The sequence below is a fragment of the Falco cherrug genome, chromosome 10 (genome assembly GCF_023634085.1).
Source record: "Falco cherrug isolate bFalChe1 chromosome 10, bFalChe1.pri, whole genome shotgun sequence".
NCBI lineage: Eukaryota > Metazoa > Chordata > Aves > Falconiformes > Falconidae > Falco > Falco cherrug.
The window spans coordinates 32,241,408-32,259,454 of record NC_073706.1 but is presented as its reverse complement, the minus strand read 5'-3'; the positions used below and the strand labels follow the sequence as shown (position 1 = coordinate 32,259,454).

General features: G+C 38.1%; 1 protein-coding gene across 10 annotated transcripts in view; it reads left to right on the top strand.

Annotated features, from left to right (window-relative positions):
* The window catches only part of PLEKHA7 (pleckstrin homology domain containing A7), a 160,370-nt gene that overhangs the window by 101,110 nt on the left and 41,213 nt on the right, over positions 1 to 18,047 (top strand). For 9 of the 10 annotated variants that reach the window (XM_055721575.1, XM_055721574.1, XM_055721572.1 and 6 more), the window contains 4 exons: positions 6,354 to 6,458; positions 8,219 to 8,291; positions 9,486 to 9,586; positions 16,585 to 16,763. In XM_055721575.1, coding sequence (XP_055577550.1) covers positions 6,354 to 6,458; positions 8,219 to 8,291; positions 9,486 to 9,586; positions 16,585 to 16,763 — 458 coding nt within the window. The remainder of the gene's footprint in view (positions 1 to 6,353; positions 6,459 to 8,218; positions 8,292 to 9,485; positions 9,587 to 16,584; positions 16,764 to 18,047) is intronic. The other variant, XM_055721573.1, reaches the window with a different exon arrangement.

Here is an 18,047-nt window from a genome sequence, read left to right as displayed (position 1 = left end):
TGAGAACAGAAGTAAGTATACGCAATGCTGGTGTTCCAGCAAGTCTTTTGATAGTCCAGTGTGTGTGGCAAAAATTGCTGCAGAATACCAGGAACTGTAATTTGCAGTTCTTACTTTTCCATGAAACATTACTGTTCCTCCTTTTAGTAACAGCTTAGAACCTTTTCTGCCATTGTTGTGGTGCATAAACAGTGCAGACACCAAGTTTACACACAGAATGTTTAATAATAGAAAATCTCATTATTTGTCATTGACAAAGGGCCTGTGTTTATTATGGCACAAAATATAATAAAGCATTGTACTTGAGGTGTCACCAACTATTTTAATGCTTCTTTGACCTTACAGTAAGTTACAGTACAGTGAGGATGGGAGGGGGCTGGATTAAAAGAAGCAAAAAAATACTGGAAGAATTGGCAGAGATAAGAGAACTTTCTTAAATTTGCTTGCAGTTTTTAAACTTCTAAGGTGTTTTTTTTTTAATGCAAAAATTTAAAGCCTGTTATGTAATTTAATTGAAGAAAGGACTTTGCCAAATTGGTTGCAAAGGTATTTTTATTGAGGCCATCACTTAAAATCTTATTCTCATGTTTTTATATGTTTGGGTAAATATTGGAGAGGATGAAAGCAATTTCGTGAAAAGATAAAAAAAATATATTTTTTGAGGTTGAAAATGTATAGGTTAGTGGACCAACACAAAGATTGTCATGTGTCAATTCTCAAGAATACATTTATCTTTGAAGTGCTAGATGAAGTTATCGCTGAAAACAGTAAACTTAGTAGGTTACCTGAATTACTTGATACATTTCTTTTTGATATCTCTTAACAGTTGAACTTACCACAGCACTTGGACATTTGTGTCTACTGTGTTTATCCTTCTTACTGTAATTGTTCTTAAGCCAGCATTAGAGGCAGAAAGCTCATTTTTCTGCTTTTAAAACCAGCAGTTAATGGGGACCTGATACTCTGCTTTGAGCTGGGGAATTCTTCAGTGACACAGTTGGCTTTAACTCACCCAGGATCATGCTTCCGCCAAAAAGCGTGCATGCTTTGTCACCTTCTCCCGCTGTTTCCCTTTGTCATGTGTTTGCCCTGATCTAATCAGGCTTTTCGAAACAGTGAGATCAAACATGGTGACTGGATACAACTTAGGGGGCCACCCACATGCTAGAGGATCCTTTACTGGAGATCTCGGAACCACTCCGCTAAAGATGAGGGTAATGCTCTTTCATCGCAGCTGGGAGCATATCCAGAATCACCTCCCAAAACTTCCGTTGGTCTGTATTTTGGTCTCTGCTTCTATTTTGTTTGCAGTCCGCTATCAGTGTGGCTACACATGCTTCCGGTAGGCTCCCAGGTGTGGCATTTTTTTTGATGCAGCTTTAGACTTTGAGTAGAGCTCTGAAAGAGGGCTTGCCTGTATTTTGCTTCTCCACCAAGTTCATTTGTATAATATCCATCCTGCTGCAGACCCTCAATAAATACTTTACTGGAGTTCTGATTAAGACGGAGAACAAACATCTGTCTGATATATATGCTTTGTTGCATCGTTGCGTGCGTTTCCAGGCTTGAAATCACTCCTTGTTCTGTAGAGTCAGATTTGTTGAATTCCTTCGCAGCCTAGCACAAAATCAATTCAAGTAAACTAGCAATGAGAGCAGAGGCCGTCAAGTGAATAACCTATCCTCCATTTTGAGGTTGACTTGGCACATTGAGAGTAGATTTTAAGATTCTTTCATCTATTTCTAAATGTTTTCTTCCATGATCATTCTTTCAAAGAGTGAATTCCCAGACGCAGACTTGAGACACAACCATGGAGCTAGAGACATGTTCTGTTTATCATGGCAAAGGTCTTTACTTACCCGTAGCTAATTATTATCTTCTATGAAATGCTTTCCTAATTTTGTCCTTCAAATGCCATCACAGGACTGTGTAGGTATAGTGTCGGAATCCTAGCCAAATTCAACTGATTTTTGTATAGAGCTGTGCGCGTTGAAGTAGTACCAATCAGAAGGTGCAGGGACAGGTGTGTGGCTTTCCACTTGTGTCTTCTGCGGAAAGTTGGCAGGTAAGAATTGCTGCCTTTGGGGTGGAGGGGGAAGGTAAGCTCCCAGCTGTACAGCAGGTTTGTCATTCTCAGCTCCAGATGGAAGAGATGGAGACTTCTGCTTTGCTTGTTGCAGTGTTCCTCTCTGAACTCGGACTGAGTAAAACTTGTGGAATAAAAAGTAACTGTTTGGAAAGAGAATTTCCGATGTTCTGTCTAAGAATCAGTTATACAGCATCCAAGAGGAGTGTGTTGGATGGAAGAAAAATAAAAAAGCCAAAATGAGGCTTATACTTGCCACTATGTCATGGTTTCATTGATACGCATATAAATATATGACTTCATTTTATGAGACACCCGAGATGGGCAGTTTTACAGAAATGCACATAGATTCTGGGGATGGCCCCCACCATTTTGATGCTGGCACTGTCTGAATAAGTAATCTGAAGACTTCAGACCAGTGCAGTCTACCCTGCCTTTTGAGATGTGAGGAGGGATGGAGTTGAGGGAAGAAAACCCAAAAGGGCGTGCTGATACATCTCAATCGATCTCTGTCTCGAAGTTCTGATTGTTCATAGCCAATTCAGTTACATTATTAACCATGTTAAAAACCATTTTTATTGATTACAAGTGAAGGATATGGAGGAGTAAAGGATCTGTTTCAGTTTGAGAGTGAGGTATGTGTGGAATTCAGTCTGTTAAAGCATCTAATGGTATGAATGGAAGCTTGTAAACATTATGGTGCTACACAGTGCTCTGGCCAAGTCGAAAGTATAAAGGACAGTAGCGTGATGTATTTATTAGTCTGCATTTTGAGAGTGTGTTTTAGATGGATTCTGCATAAGAGAAGTTTATTTTTTCCAAGATGAGCTGGTGAGGATTTCAACAAGTAAATGAAGAATGGATCTAGCAGCTGAAACAGGCAACAGTGGGGGGTGTGCGATGGTGCCGGCTCTGTGCGGGCTCTCTGGGGCGGGAGCGTGGAGCGCGGCGTTTAGCTCAGGGCTGCTGTAGATGGATGCTCAATATTAAGAGCAGGAATTTCCGACAGTTTCAGTTTTTCCTATCTGAAAAATAAGGATTTTGTCTAATCCTCTCAGAGATACTGGAAGGATTCATGAGTTAATTTGTTACTAAACCACTGAGGTTTTTTGATTGGAAGAGTTTATGACTGAAACAGGTAGGGGTTTGTTTTGGTTTTTTTAATTTCCTGTAGATTGAAAGCTAGGTTATGTGTTCTCTTATGTGTATTTGCGTATTTTTACCAAGTTACAGTCTTCCTTTTTGCTATTTAGAAAATCTATTCCAAATGAAAGGCTGTCTATGTTTGTGGGGTTTTTTGACTGTCCAGTTTTAGAAAAAAAAAACAAAAACAAACCACACATTTTGTAATTAAGTTAGTAACTTTCCTCCTCAGCTAGAGGCTTCTGTAAGGAAGAAGGTGATGCAGTGATGAAAAGGGATTTGAAAATTTTGGCTCTTGACATGTTGATTTTTTTTGCAAAAACTTATGAGTCGTTCACAAACAAGCCAGTATAACAAGTGTACTGAAGTCAAAAGCAGCGTCTTTGTCTTCAGTGACACAGGCAGCTGCTTCAACACACAACAATGATATAGGAATATTTTAAATTAGGTAAAGACTACTGCAGTAAAGACAAATACTTTTAAAAATACACCTTTTCTTTTAAACTAGCTTTTATTCTAGCCAGTGGAAGCAAGGTGTGACATTCAATATCAGTCATGTTTTGTTTTATTCCAGAGCAGAATGAGATGATTAATACTACAGATGATATGAAAATTTCAATTACATAAAGCAGCATAAAATTATTTTTTTTGTTTCTGTTATAGGTATTGTATTGGTATGAAATACATAGCCTTGGGCAAAATGTCCCTCTCCTGTGTAATAGAAATTGTTTGGTCTTTTGACCAAGTTGAAGGGTGGCTTTTCTATACTGTGGTCTGTGATTATTTTTTTTATATATAAATTAAATAAGGTCAGAGAATCACAGTGCTTGATCGCTGACAGGGGTTCTGATGAAAAAAACAAATTTAAACCCTACTGTAAGGCTAGATCAGCTATACTTTAACTGTTCCTTAGTTCATTCACCTTTCCTAGGATAAACATGAGAAAGAAAAGTTAGGAATCTAAATTCTGTACATTTTGTAAGTTGATTTCTGTTCAGGTGCAAAGCAGAGGTTTTTGATTTTCAGAGCCTTAAACAGTTTGGGCCTCCTATTTTTTTTATTATTTTTTTTTTCTTCCCGTCACCCTTGTAATGTAACTGTTGCATCTAACACTTAGCAACAGTTTTTTAAAACCTTAACTGTGTCGATTACTTTTCGTTCACCTTAAATGTGTATATAAAATATATATAGGAATGTAATATATTTATATTATAAATTTATAAATATATAAATATAAAAATATATGTGGCTTGGCCTGATGATCATAGGGTCATCCAGAGCTTGGCTGCCTTCATGATACATCTTTGTGTGTTCGTCTGCAGTGATATTTGGACACAGGTTCACAAGTCCTCTTTCGTGATTTTTTCAATAGCAGACACAGAATGCCTAGCATCATCTTCCTTCCTTCCTTCAGTGTCAGACTTGCTGCTTATAGGTCTGGACATGAGTTCCAGGAGAGATTCTGTGGGGATAACTGACGCGCCGTGTTTTCACAAGGCTAGTGCTCTGCAGCCGGTTAGCAGAGTGCCTTAGCACAGGTACGGTGGAGAAATGGACCGGGACATCCTGGTGATCCCATCCTCACCTGGCTTCTATGGTGAACTGGTTCCAGCCAGCTGAACGGCAGGGGCGTCTGTTCAGGAGCCTGGTGCTGTTTACAGTGTGCGGTGCCGAGGCAGCTGGGCTGCTTGTGTGGTCTTCTGTGCTGCCCTGGGCTGTGCGTTTGTCTTGTGCAGGCTCTTACGGAGGTGTCACTGCTTGGGAAAAGCCCACACTTGGCATTCCTCCCATCTCCCCAGTGTCCGGGGCATTTCACAGAGCTGACTGTGACATGCAGCTCACCCGAGTTCCCAGCAGCCTGAAAGCAGCATGCTGCTTCCTGGGAAACACACTGTGGGGAAACCACCTACTAAAATCTGCCCTTTGCTACCTCTGTACAAGTGTTTGTATGCTATAGCACCAAAGAAAAAGAGGATTTTTTTTTTTTTTCTTACTGATTACTGCTATTATCTTAATGCTGCATTAAGATGTATGCTTAGGTCTACTAAAATATGTGAAATTCAGTGCAGATTGGTAAAGCCTGGCCTCAAAATGAACAGAATCCATTTAAAGTGATCATACATTGCTAGAATATTTTATTATTATGCATGCTGTCTTCTAGTCCAGATGTTGCCTGACTGGCAGAAGCAGTAGGCTGAGAGATTTCTATGGTGTCATCCCTTGCATATGGCAAATGTGCTCGTTTCCAGAGCTGCTGTTTGTCTGCAGCTGACAGAGCATCAGTACCCTGACCAGCTGAGAGGAGAGTTTCAAACAAAGGAGAGACATGGTAGAAAGGAGACAGAGAGTGCAGCTGGACAGCTTTTTCCTTGGAGAAGTCAGGAACAACTGTAAGGGTAGTTTGTGCACCTCAGGTTCCTAAAGCAGTAGCAAACTCTGCTGAGATTGGAAAAGAGCAGGCAGATTATTCATCCAGAGAGTCTCACTGTCTTTTTCACAGACTGGTAGGCTTTCCTTGTTTGTTTTTAAAATAGTTTTGTCTGTGTGAGTCAAAACTGAGGTTGCAGTGAAACGTAAACCATTAACTAGTCCTTGTAATTTTACTTACTGCCATCTAGGTTTCCTCCTTAGCAGCATCACTCTGTCTTTTGTTTGCAGGGTCGAAGTCCAAGCATTTTATTAAGCTATCAATGTTGTTTTAATTTAAATGGGGAACAAAAACCTAAACCAACCAAAAATACCTCGAAACAACGAAAAGCAAGAGTAGGATTCGTGCACACAAAATCCCGTACATGAGAGACTTGCATGTAGCTCTTCTAGTGCACCCAGAAATACTTCCCAAGCACATTAAAACTTCAGCAGTGCTGCCTTTCTGACTTGAGTCACCAGTGCTCCTGCTGTTCAGCTGGGAGCTGGCAGACTGTCCTGGCACTGATATGTTGATGAACGTGGAAGATTGACTTTGCTATGTTGTAAATATCATTGTCTATTTACTTGGCCTTGAAAATGCTGCAAATACTTCGTTACTGTGTAATGAAGTATGAATTATTGCAGTGAGGTTATTTGTAATATGAAATGAGTCTCTGTCATTTAAAAACCACTGCTACATTATACTTCTCTATAGGTTGTGAAGACTGGAAACAAAGTTCATAGCTTTGGAAAGAGGGATCAAGCTATCAGGAGGAATCCCAATGTTCCTGTTATAGTAAGAGGCTGGCTACACAAACAGGTATGGCATGTAATCAGCTGTTTCTGTTCGTAGACTTCAGTACCATCATCAAATAAAATCAAGTGCCTTCCAAGTAACTGAAAAAGCAGAAGCTGGAGTGTTGGCGATGCAGGGTAGCGCTGGGTACTCCCACAAGCTTCTGTAATGAGGGTCTGGTACTTAACTGTGAAAACCAAGTTTTACATACAGTTTTGGTTCAGAAGTGGAAAAAATAATAAATTAACATCACCATCATGGTTAAATGTTAAGGCCATAACTTTGTTGTCTAAATCTGGTTATCTTCCCTGTTCAATCCTGCTGGCTTGCTACCATGCTGATCTCAGTCTCCCTCAGGACGCATTATAAACCCAAGGGTGGCTGTGAAGGACCTACTCCTTCTGCTCACCTCTGCCCTTATACCTGGCAAAGGCTTAATTCCAACCCATATGCCTTTTGTTCTCCAGAAGCAGGAGGGAGAAAATGAAGGAAGATAGGGACCTGTTCACGACACCTTGCTGTCACCAAGACCAGTGTCCAAGCAGAGGCTGGATTGTAGGATTTCATTCAACAAACAGAATTTTGCAGCTGCTCCATCTTGAGCTCTTAAGCTGACAGAAGCATGTCCTTGAATGCAAAAAGTAAATAAAGCTGTTTGTTATATGAGAATACTTCCCTGCTTCTAATTAGGGAGTTGGCATCCATCAGATGATCACCAGAGATCCAGCAGCTAGGTTTAGGGATGGGTAGGAGAAGGCTGAAATCTAAGGCGCACGATTATGATTCTATATGTACAGAAGGGTGAAATCGCTGACGGCCATCTGCTTCCTCCTGCATAGAGAGCTGTATTCTGCTACCAGCTCTGTTGACATCCACTACACAAGTCCATTAGTTTTCAGGACAGAATCAGAACTCGGACACAGTGTGTGTTGACAGTATTGCAGCATGAAAAAGAAAAGGGAATAAAGTCCTTGCATACTTAATATGACTGCAGAAAGAAGAAGGGAGATAGTATATACAACATCACTGTGGCTATTGCTTTTTGTCTTAAAGCCTGAAGATGCTTTCTTTGCTACTGGTCTTATCAAAGCCTACCTCAGCTGAGTGAGTAGTGCTTGCTCAGGTTACAGTCTGGCAATTTTGCAAGCTTCTAAAATAAATTTCTATGTAAATATTACTGATTTTGACAAGGTGGTATATATTATATGTAGATATAGATACATAGAGATCTCCACAGGCATATTACATTACACTTCATTAAAATTTGCACATTATGCACCCTGTTTTATTTCCTAAGGAATATTTGATTAAATTACATTTTAGGCATGAGTAACATATGGGAGATGGACTGCAGAATTATAGGGGATCATTGCCTGAAATGTGAGGTCGTACTTCACAGCTGTGTAGTGATTTTCATCTTGGTCTACAGGCAGTCCCTGCTGGAGTTCGTGCCATCCAGATGCATACTTTGTTTCTTTATGGCAGATAAATCTGTCTAGATAAAATATGCATTGGTTGTCTATCAGGTTAATCTGAATGCTCTTTGGGATGCGGGTTTAATTACTTATGGAAAATTAGCAGTTTGAATATTCTTCCCTGATTATTTTATAGCTGGATGTTTTGCCTCTTACCTTTTTTAGTACATAATATTTTGCTAAAATATAAAACGCTTGGTTTTTCAATTAATACCATATTTAGGTAAACTTCTGGTAAACTACTCACTGGTACAGTGTTGTGTGATAAGCTGTTAACTGTCCTTAAATGAAAACATATTTGCATTTCAGGATAGCTCTGGGATGAGATTATGGAAGAGGCGATGGTTTGTGCTTGCTGATTATTGTTTGTTTTACTACAAAGGTGAGTAGATACTAGCTCTTTCGACTTAGTCTGTAGCAGTTCGCTTGTTCAAATCACATTGCAAGCATAAATTAATTGAACTCTTTGGATTAGTTATCCTGAGAAGATGCGTAGTGAAACAATTACTTATCCATGTCTTTAATGCACAGCAAATTTCAGGCCACAGCTGGGGAACAAGGAGTTCCTGTATGATCTTTTGCCACATAACTTATCTTTGATACATGCCAAGGTTTATGTTGCAAAACGTTTGGCTGCAATACCAGTTTAAGACTTAGCTGATTGCTGGTCTATGTTGTGTTACCTACTTGTTTGACCTTGCACAGCTGATCTTTTGAGAATGCACTATGGCCAGATCAAAGCATTGGTTCAGCTTTAATCCAAGGGACAATGTAAAAGTGAGAACTTCTGAGTCCCGTATTTCTACCAAAAAAGGTAACGTGATCACAGGCTGAAATAGCAATAGTAGTATTATGTAAGGTTATTTTTAAGTTTTGAGTATGGTGTAGCGTGGTACAGTTTGGGGAAGGCATTACAGATTATGAATCTTGAATTCATATTTCTAGGCACTGTATTTCTGCTGCTGATCACTTTAGAGCCATCAGTAATAGAGGTTTCCTAATTACAGCAATTAGCGTAGATGTAGAATGCTAAATGGAAGGTCCATCATGTTATGCAGCCTGTCAGAGTTCATTTGTCACAATAAGCTTTATTCTTGAAGTGTATTTTTCTGTCTGAAACTGAAAAATCAACACTTGCAAAAAAAAAACTTCACAAAAACCAAACCTGGTTTTCTTCAAAAAAAAATCAGTCTTTTTTCTTTAAGAAGAAAACATTTTTCTCCATATATTATTGGTGTTGAGTCATAAAAATATTCAGGTCAGAAAGGACTTAGGAAGTGTCTAGTCCAACCGCCTGGTGAAAGTATGGTCAGGGAAGAAGTCAGCCTGGGTTGCTCAGGGCTTAATCTAGTCTGGCACGGAAAACCTCTGAGGATGGAGATGGCACAGCCTCCCTCGTTGGCCTGTTCTGCTGTGCTCTGTCCTCGTGAGGAAAATGCTTTTCCTTACATCCAGTCTGAACTGCTCTTCTTTCTGCTTAATGCCTGTTGTCTGTGTGTCCGTAAAGGAGAATGTATTGTTAACCCACTGAAAAGTGCAGTGAGTGAGATTCTATTTTTTTATTTTTTTTCAACAGACAGCAGAGAAGAATCTGTTCTGGGCAGCATACCATTGCCTAGTTACGTCATCTCGCCAGTTGGACCTGAAGATCGCATCAATCGCAAGTTTTCTTTTAAGGTACAGTGAAAAAGCTTGTTAGCTAATTGTATTTTAAAATGTTTATTTGCATTAGAAAAGCTGCTGTTGTAAACAGAAACATCTTCTGCTTTCCTGTATTATTTATTACTTTTTTCAAAAAGTAGACAGCTTTGTTGACTGCCTGTTCACACATGACATGTCAATTCATAAGCAGCAAAACAAGTGCCATTCATACGTCTGTTACTATGTCAGTGTCTTTACAGCTTAGTAAGGTGTCTGTGAGTAAAGATCTCAGTAAAGATCCTGTTTCTAAAATCAGAAATTAGTATTGGTAAGTTGTTCCAGTATTGTTTACACATTCAAAGAGAAGTTGTCTTTTTTTATTCTTTATATAGAGTACTATATAAAGTCCACTCATAGTGGACTGATGGTAGTTTGGTTTGGCGTTTGTTGTATTTTTTTAAAAGTAAAATAATCAGCTCAGTTCTCACAGTTGGAAGGTGACAGTGCTGTAGCTTCTGATGTTTAATTTCCTCATTTCAAGGGGAGTAAGAGTAACCAGGTTTTTCTCCCCTTTTTGGGGGGGGAGCAATACTTGTCCTAAGTGACATGTAAGAAAAATTATTTTTGTTTGAGATTGGTTTTGTGTTTTTTCTTTAAAAAAAATAATGGATTGTGTAATTTACAGTTATTTTTGTTATAAAAAACTACGAAAATGGAAGTAAAACATACTTTTCTTCTTGACAGTGGAAAAACCTGGCTCCAGTTGTTTTGTCTGAACTGCAGCACTAAGGCAAAGTTTATAAACTTCAGTGTATGTTGCAGTTTTAAATTCTACCAGTACTTGAAGCAGAACTTGTTTTTCTGTCAAGCAAATTAACTATGTACTTAAAAAAAAGGAAATTTAGAAATTGGGTTTTGATCAGGTATACTTTAGGAGCTCTAGAAGAAAACTTCGTTTAAATCTTTTCTGTGCTGAAATGATGAAGAATGTCTGCTCAGTTTAGACTTCCTTTTGCATTTTGGTTTTTTTTTTGTAGTGTTTTAAAACTGTAGACTGTCTTTTATTACTTTTGCTTCTATTTTGAAGTGGGTAGTGGTTTGACATTTATTAAACAAGTATTAACTTGGGAAATGTGTTTAAAAAAAGACCCAGTGCACTTTGGCAATATTTATTGTATTTTTTCAAATGCATTGGTCATAAGATAGCAGGAGAAGCTAGAAGGGGACCTTCTTTTTAAGAAAAGCATTCCACCCCAATATTTAATGAGTGTAATTTATAGAGCCCTCCTCTTGTAGAGCCTTTTCCTAGGAAGAAGCACATACTGAAAGAGGAGGACCCAGTGTACTTCTAGGCTTCTAACTCTCTTGAATGTTAGTGCAGGCTGGGGAAGGAGATAAGGAATGTAGCAATAGCATCTAGTTGCTTTGAGTTTAAAAAAAAAAAATCTGCTTTTTATTTTATTGAAAGGGTGTGCAAATGTTAATCGAATGTATATTAGGATTGTTAACCAGTTTAACACTATTGGTGATAAGTGTATGTATGTATGCGTGTGTGTGTGCGTGTACGCGTATGTGTATAAATATACACACGCACATATATGTAGTTTCCAAGCAGTATGTTCTATAGGTGAGCTCTCAAGTCACCACTGCCAAGTTGTGCCTTTCCTGTGGAGTACAATCCATGGTGTGATCATGATTAAATGTTTTCAGAAGCAAATGCAGACTTCCCCTGTTCTTTTTAGAGTATTATACCTATATGAGCTCTACCATGTCTTTAATCTGAGTCTTTTTCTGAAAATCAGTATGAGCCTGTAACCTGAGACTTTCAACATAGGGTTATTACTGAATAGTGGACATAAAAATAGCAAAAGAAACTTTATGCTAGAAATCTATATTAAAAAAATCTACAACATACATTTCAGGTATGAGTTTGTTGGGCCAATCTTAACTTCGCTTTAGGTGTTTGATGATTGACTGCAGACTAGATGCTGCAGTTTCCTTTTGTTTAGAACCAGCTCCTAGGGTGGCAGGAAGATTTTGTGATTCCTGTCGCATGGACCCCATCCAACACTGATGTTCGGTCGTCACGGAGTGGGCTGTGGGCACAGGGCAGCAGGAGCACGGCCGTACTGGCATTCCATCACTCACCAGCCATTACCTTTATCTAATCTTGTCAGTACACTTCAATATCCAGAGCGCAGACGGACATTCTGTCTCGCGACGTAGTGCAGCCAGAAATAGAAAACACAAGGAGATTAAGCCCAAAATAAAGATAAGGCTTTTTCACATTTACATCCTGAATGAGTGGGAGAATGTGCCATGTCACTTTTTACGTTTGGCCTGTCATTTATTCAGATTGTTGTAAATCCTCTGTTACAACAGAGGTATGGGCTTCCTTATCAAGTGGCTCTTTGAAGTAACAGTGGGGTTTTGATGCTAGAGAAGGCATCAAACTGCAAAAAAAAAAAATCAGCATATTAGTTTGGGTGGTTTTGCATATGATGCAGTTAGAAGAAGGTTTGTAAAACGCGTGCTCGCTAGGATATATGTTAAACATTGCTAACTTAAAACGTACATACACCGTAGGAGTTATCAGAATTCTTTTCCTTTTAGCATCCCCTGAGGCCCAGCTTTAAGCTTTTGTGTTTCTCTGGCTGTTTAATAATTCCAGGCCTGCAGAGCTGCATTCTGGCAGGCCACATGCAATCAAAAACCTACTTTGAAGTGTGGCAGTATGTATGTGAAATTGTTACGTTTAGAAACTCTGCTTTTAAGTATCTATCTCAACGATGTTTTCACATTGTTGTTTTTGCTGTGACGAGCTGTAAGCTACTGCCATTAAGCTGCGTGACAGCTTTTTAGAACCCAGGATTCTTACTGCATATTTAGTTCAGTAGGTAACATCTTAAAGATATTTAATTAATCTAATTGCTATATTTTTTAATACAGTAATTTTTTGCTGAGAAACATGTAAGGGAGCACAAATCCAATGTATAGATTTTAATGTGAAAAAGTTTGTGCATCTTTAATATATAGCTGGAAATACTCCCTGTGAGTAGTAGAGAATACAACAATTTTAGACATGAATAGTATCTATTTATGAAGGTTCATGTTATCATGGTCTCTTTAGAAGCCTCATTGTCCTCTGTCACAAAAACTAATTTAAATTGGTCCTTCTATGTGTTAAAATGTATGAGAGAATACAGAATGAAAACTCATCTATATGAATCTGACAGTAATTCAAAAAAGAGAAACTCGGAAGGCTTACCAAATTTGCTGTTAAGAAAACAACAAAATTTCATGCAAAGACAATGTGTGCAAGTATAAGCTTTTATTTAGGTGCCTATCTTGGTACAAAATAAAGTTAATGAAGGACGCTCAGATGATCTTGTCAGAGGTAGGAAGTAGCATTGGAGACACAAATTATTCCTTTTTATTTTGATAACTGCCTTTTAAATTTTTTCAGAAGTACACCCTTTCAGCATGAGGACATTCAGAGCCTAGGAAGCCAGGCCAAACCATTGCTTCCAGAAGATGCTACTGCAGCTTTTTTTTTTTAATATCTTACCATTATTGACACTCTTAAGACTTATTAATGGAAGTATCTGTTCATTGCTTAGACCTGCAGGGACCAGGGCAAACTTCTTATCTGTTTCTTTGATCTCACTGGTTTTCCTGAAAAAAACCCTGATTTAGTTTGTTCCTTAAGATTCTCTGGATCATTGTTGCTTCCTTAGGCTCCCATATTGCTTCTAAAACTTCTCTGGGTCTGGGGAGTCAGGTGCAGGAATGCCAAGGCCTATAAATTTGAGAGGTGTCATTTTAGACTTTGAAAGAGGGAAGGTTCTAGCTTCTAAAGTCCTGAAAAAAACTCAGTGTTATTTGAGGGTGAAAGATGAGTTAGATTGTAGTGTGCTGCTGTTGTGTTTATAGTGAAGACTCAGAGTACTATTTCAATTTTTGCTCAGAAATGGTCATAAATACCGAACTTCAGGACAAGGGAGATTTTCCTGTATGTTATAGCTTACTGAGAGGACTGACTTTGAAAGATTACAATTATTAGAAAGATGTTCCCTTCCCCATCCCTTTGTCCTATGAACTGTGGCTGCTTCTCTCCTAGGAATCTGGAATTATTGGAGGTGAGCAGAACAGCTCTAAGCCTTAGTTACTTTTAGTATAGTTTTTCTTAAGTATTTTCTTTGGAAACGTGAATCTTCATGATTTTAACTTGTTTAACCTTTTGTCCTTGCTTTGTCTTATTGATATGCTCTTGGGGTTTACTGTCCATTTCTCCTTCTGTGCATTATGGGAGAGAGACTGCTTTTCTTCTCAGTCTATCCACATTAAGGCATCTGAATGCATGAATAGGTACCAATATTATTTTTTCTTTGTTGTGTGTATGGTGTACGTGCGCGCATGTGCTGTGTTTTAGGCTTTTTAGTATGCTGTAGTCATCCTAATAGCTATTGCTTTAAAAAAATAAAAAGACCAAACAAATCCAAACCCGCTCGCTTCTGTGTCTGCTAGCAGTGACTGCTACAGCACATCGGCACAAAGTGGCTTTCTTGCGTATAAAACACACTACTAATAAATAACTGAAATATATTGGAATTTTCCTTTAACCGGTTGTATATGTTACGAGCTTCAGAATGTCATGTTTGTTGAGAATAACACACCACCTCTGTTATCCCTTCTGCAGCTATGAATGTTTATGGCCCTGATGGCTCCAGTCTCAGGGGAGAGCAGTGCAACATACTTCACATTTTTATACTGCTTTCACCTACAGCTTCTTAGGCAATGTTTCAGCTGTGTTCATCATGCACTGCTGGAAAACAACCTGAAAGGCAAATGGATTATGTTGATCAGGACGTACAGGGCAATTAAGACAGACAGCTGTTAAATCCATTTATTGATGTGTATGCTCTGCAGTTAGTTTTTTCAGAAAGTATATAACCAGTGGATGGTGGGGTCCCACTGTCACCTGCAGCAGGCCACGTGTAATCTGATTTTCTGTAGGAGTCACTTCTGAATTCTAGCATCACGCTTCTATGGGCTCAACGCGGTCAGTGGAAGAACCCTTTAGTTATAAGGTCTAGCATGTAAATTACTGTTTTCCTTTCCATCTGGAGCTGCCAGTTTCTGGTCTCTTCTTACACTGGATGCTAACCATAAATTGCAATGAATCAAATGCTTCTAGATCATATTGGGTTTGACCATTTGTTATACTCTCTAAATGGCAAAAAAATCCAATAAAACCAAAAAATACTCCAACACAAAGAACTCAGCCAGGCAAACATGAAGAAAACCCTTTGATTCCTAAAAACACAGTTGGTCAGAGCAGCTGTTTCATGTATGTAAGTCTATTTTCCTAGTGGGAAGGGAGAAAAGGAGCCGCCTTGATTCCCTTACTAGCCAACGCTGTTGGGAAGCAGAGACTCTTTTGAGCAAGAGTGAGTCTTGGAACTTCTCTGTGTAACCTTTTCCTCCTCTTCCTCCTTTTTCTAGCAGGCTGCTTTGCTGCAGTCTCAGCCTTTCTACTGCGGGTTCTCAAAACATCCTGAGGCTTCCTTGCTTGAGGTGCAGGAGGGAAAGACCACATTTCACCCATTTATAAGAACAAGCTGTGATAGAAAGGGAGTAAATGTTCCACAAAACTTAAAGCACTCTAATAGCCAGCAAATGTTTTGCTCCTTGGAGATGTTGATACGAGTCTCTAAGATGATGGTGATTTGGGAAAATCAGGGTAAACAGCTGAAATTATAACATTTAGGGAGGTGTGCCCCGGATTAAATAGCCTGGGTTTTGTCAAAACCATTGCTGTGTTTCTGAAGCCATCTGAGATTATAGACTGTTGTGAGGATTTTTTAAATTTGAGTATTGAGGGGGAGAGGATTTCATCAAAATAAAAAGATCTGTCATTTAGGGAAGACTTTTGAAATATGTGTAACCTTTAAAAGAAAAGTTGAAAATCATTTCTTTTCCTTTTAAAAAACCCAAACCTATCTCAGCAGTGTTTCATGTCATCAGCTTTTCATCATCATTATCATTCATTCATTCATCATCACTTGCATGTGATAGCAGGTTTAGTTTTATAAAAAGTGGTTTAAATTACCAATTTTATTTTGATGTCATTACGTGAGTTTTCCAGCAGAGTATACTGTCTTCAGTTTTTTGGAAAGCGAGGGGATGCATCTCTCCCTACTAATCTCAAGCACATCAGTAAAGTAACTTTGAGGAAATGTAGTTGAGTGTTGCAGGACTGATAAAGAGTTAGTAATATCTATACTATTGCTTGTACAAATGTGGATGAGATTTGATTGAATTTAACTGGTCTAGAGTTACAAAGACATTCCGTATTGAGCATTGAATATAGAGGAATTTCGAAGTAACTTTAGTTTGCAGTGGAATTTCATGGAGTATTTTGGTGAGCAGAGATACTTGTCAACATTTTATGTGCTGTGATAATTCTACCAGTGTTACTAACTTTATCAGTAAGTCTTGTGATTTTGCAGCTAATATAAAGGTTCAAGTGCACGCTTTAACCAAAATATCTTAACAGCATTATAATCAGTTCTTAAATAAGCAGTTTAATTGCTTGAATTTTAAGATTTCTGTCTGTGTTTTGTCTGAATAAATTGCTTTATTAAATGACCTGGGAAAATTGGCTTGCTCATGCATGTCTCGGAGAGAATTTCTTTAATTTGTTTTGTATGGTATTTATGGCAAATTAAATACATTAGTTAAGAGAAAATGAAAAGCTGAAATTTCCTACTATGAAAAACAGAAGCACTGCGCTTTTAGCTTAATAGTGCGAGAAAGAAGTAGAGGAATTTCAGTAAAAATCAGAGTGTGTCGTTTGAGTTTGCTACACAGTGGCCCATTGTGGCAGTGTAATAATTCTACCCTAAATTCAAGAAACAGTCAAACAATCTGGAAAGCTTTTTAAAAAGATAGCAGGAAAAGTTACAGGAGCTTTTCTGGGGGAAAAAATTAAAGGACTGTCTAACGTTTTTTTCTTTTCCTTGTTCTTACAGGCTGTTCATACAGGTATGCGGGCATATATTTATAATAAGAATTCTGTTATTGGCTCTCAGGCAGAGCATTCAGGGATGCGGACGTACTACTTCAGTGCAGATACCCAAGAGGATATGAATGGCTGGATCAGGGCTATGAATCAGGCTGCTCTTATGCAGACACGCTCTTCACTAAAGAGGCAAGTTCATTAGACGAAACTGGTAGCTTTAAAAAAAAAATGTTTTATATATATATGTAAAATTTTAAAATATATATATATATAAAAATAAAATCAGGTTGGGGGTGATTTCTGAATGAGATATTTATAAATGTGTGCATGAAAGTAATTCCCATTTTAAAGAAATAATTATTTCTAATTTATGTTCTACTGCAAATCAGTTAACTAACCTTAATTAAGAAAACCTGGTGTTTGGTATTAGTGTCTACATGCAAATTGTGTGCCCACATTTAGTGACATGGATTAATTTCTGTATATATTTAATTTTTTTAGGGAATTTCAGTTAAAAAGTTACAGATTTTGTGAGCAAATCCATACAGCTGCAACAGCCAGTTGGCAGCCTTGAGGGGAGATAAATAAAAAGGAAAAGTCAGAAAAGTGACTAGTTGTTTCAAATGAGTGTTTAGAACTGGGATTAAAATGCTGTTAAGATGGAAAAGAATGTTAAAGATGAGTAAATCATGTGTTTAAAGTTATGGATATTGACTAATGTATGCAGGTGTTAACTGGTTTTTTTGTTGGTTTTGTTTTTTGTTTTTTTTTTTTTTTTTACTTTGGTGGCCTTTAGTACTTGTAAGAGTGTTTTATATTTTTCTCCATATAGAAGAAAAGCATTGTTGGAAAAGAAGGATGTCTTTTGTTCCATTGTTCTTAATTAGTGCTAGAGGCAAACAAAGCCAGCTGTGCCTTCATGTGCTTCCAGTTTTCCCCTTTTCTTAAAACTGATGTAGCTTTCTTGATGTTTTGACTTTGGAATGTGATTCTTCCCCTACAACTCCTTGTGAAAGAAGACTCTACTGTGAGACAACCCTGCTTTGAAGTGTTGGGGCTGTGAGGATTAAAATGTCATGGTGCAGTTTCTCAGAGTATCTCGCTCTACTGCTTGCTTTTGGCAAATCACATATAAGCAAAAAATAAAATCAGCATCTCTTCCAGAGCTTTGCATCCTGTATAATTTTATGTTAAAACTTTCTGGATTTAATTTAAATTCAAATAACATATAACCTGTTACCTGGGTGGTTTGGTTTTTTTTCTTTATCTTCTTCATAAGGATAGGAATAATTGAAAAATTGGGGAAGTCTGGTACATTAGAAGTATTGATCCAAGTGTCCTTCCTCCTAGTAAAATATTCATTTTGAGACACTAAGTAGACTAAAGTGAAAACAATTGTTTCATGGCACTTATTCAGAATTCACTTTCCATAAAGCTTTAAAGAAGCTGAACTTAGTTTTAGAGAAGATGAGG